Raw genomic sequence first — 2115 nt, forward strand, 5'->3', positions numbered from 1 at the left:
TTGAAATTCAGGTCTCTGTCTGCTGACCAAATCCTCAGTTTGGCTGCGCATTTCTCCCTCTCGAATCTCTCATGCGAATACTCGATGCGAGCCAGATGTTGTATTGGCAGTGCATCCTTTCCTAAGGATATTTAAGTTGACCAATTTAACGTGCAAGGTGTGTGCGTTTTTTCTTTTATATCACAAGCAGCCTGTAATTATTTTTTCCCGTCCGAAAACATCTTTCTTTTAATATAATTAGCAGCTCAACTGCCGGTTCGTTTAAAATCGTTTAAAAAAAGTGCAGCGTTTGGTAATGTTTTTTAAAAAATGTACCGATAAAACCTCCAATGAAATGGTAGTGTTTGATCAGTATATGCAGCAACAGTGCGCATGCTCTCATGTCCCAATCAGACAATGAAGTAGAATCTGCCAATTTGAAGGGAATCCCTTTGAATAATAACCAAAGAACAAAGAATAATATCCATTTCTAGAAGTGCTGATGCAATTTTGCACCAGGACCAGGAGCCTCTCACGGAGAAGCTTCCGATTTCAACCCATCCGATTGCAATGCGATGACGCACCAATACGACACACTGAATTCTACGTTACAAGCTTCTCAGAACACCACACTAATTTCTCACGAGACGTCATCATCTGTTTTTTTTTCCTTCGTTTCACTCTAGCAACAATTGAGGAACGAACGAGCTCCATGCGATCAGGAGTCCTCATGTCGATGCAACGATTTCGTCGAGCTCATCACAGTCATTTCTTCGAGCACTGCCATTGGCGATGCGCTCCTCATTTTGCTCTGTTCTCACACTCGGCTCAATCCATCAATCAGCTACGACATGACAGTCATTTAGCTCACTAGCTGCTGGACCGGGCCGGCGGCGAACCACGGATGGGCCGGGAGTGTCAGCTGGACGGGAGCCTGCGCCGGCGGGGGCGGCACGAGGGCCATGGCCATGGTCGCGGCCGCGGCCTCTCCTCTCTTCCTCCGCTTGGGAGTCCCGGACGAGGAGGACGACGAAGGGGAAGAAGAGTCGGAGCTCGCAGCCGGCTCGGGTGACGGCCGCTTCTCCCCCACGGCGGTGGCGGTGGCCGCGGCCGCGGCCGCGGCGGCGATCTCGGAGCCGATGCGGAGCGGGAAGTTGAGGAGCGCGCGGGAGCCGCGCATGCGGTAGGCGGCGCGGTCGTAGGCCACGGCGGCGTCCTCGGCGTTGTCGTAGGTGCCGAGCCACACGCGCGCGCCGTTCTTGGCCGGATCCCGGATCTCTGCGGCGAACTTGCCCCACGGCCGCTGCCTCACCCCGCGGTAGTGCTTGCCCCTGGCCACCGCCGCGGCCTCCTCGCTGCTCCCGGGCGCCGTCGCGGGCGACGCCGCCCCGGCCGTCGGCGTCTCGGGCTCCTCCTCGTGCGACGCGAGGAGGCCGCCGACGCCGAGGCAGGAGCCGAACTCGTAGGGGGAGTCCGGGGACGCCGGGGGCTCGGGCTTGACGGCGGCGAAGGAGCCGTCGGGGAGCCAACCCCGGGAGAAGGCGTCCCGTAGCGCGCCGAAGACGACCATGTCGTCGGCGTCGTCGGGGCGGAACGGGAGCGACTCGCTCCACTGGTCCGCCACCAGGCTGCCGAAGCTCGTGCTGCGGCGGTACACCGGCCGCGCCGCCGCCGCCGCCGGCTCGTCCAGGAGGTGGTGCCGGATGCTGTCCAGCGCCGCCGCCTCGCACGCCGGGTTAAGCAGCATCTTGTCTTGCTCGGACTGTGATGCGTCACGTGATCTGGGTTTTTCCAGGGATTTTTAAGCTTTTGTTTGAGAGGTTGGGCTCGGTTGCGGTTTATATAGCGGAGGCTGGAGAAGTGGGGTCCTGTTGTCATTTGTCGTCGCCTTCTTGGTGACCTTCCTTGAACTTTCCCCGCGTTACTGTCACGTGGCTCAATCGTTTTGGAAGCGGCAGTTTTTGGCAGTGGGCTTACGATTTTTTGAAATAAAAGCTGTGGTCATACATACGCACAATCATGAATGCATTTGGTGACTGTTTTACATAAAAAAAGATAATTTTGAATAACCGGATAGGCAGCATTTTTTTCTTGGTTTTTATATTATCACTAGAGCCTGCTCATTTGTACGAGTTG

The 2115-nt window shown here is 56.2% G+C and overlaps 1 protein-coding gene across 1 annotated transcript; it reads right to left on the bottom strand.

Annotated features, from left to right (window-relative positions):
• Positions 1-436: 436 nt before the first annotated feature.
• Positions 437-1777, bottom strand: LOC117841710 (ethylene-responsive transcription factor 2). Its single transcript, XM_034722190.2, has one exon. It carries the CDS (start codon positions 1724-1726, stop codon positions 842-844), a length of 885 nt encoding a protein of 294 aa, XP_034578081.1. The 5' UTR covers positions 1727-1777; the 3' UTR covers positions 437-841.
• Positions 1778-2115: the final 338 nt, after the last annotated feature.

The sequence above is a fragment of the Setaria viridis genome, chromosome 1 (genome assembly GCF_005286985.2).
Source record: "Setaria viridis chromosome 1, Setaria_viridis_v4.0, whole genome shotgun sequence".
Lineage (NCBI taxonomy): Eukaryota > Viridiplantae > Streptophyta > Magnoliopsida > Poales > Poaceae > Setaria > Setaria viridis.

Coding starts and splice junctions, on each gene's coding strand:
- LOC117841710 (XM_034722190.2), bottom strand. CDS start 1,726: ATGCTGCTTAACCCGGCGTGCGAGGCGGCGGCGCTGGACAGCATCCGG.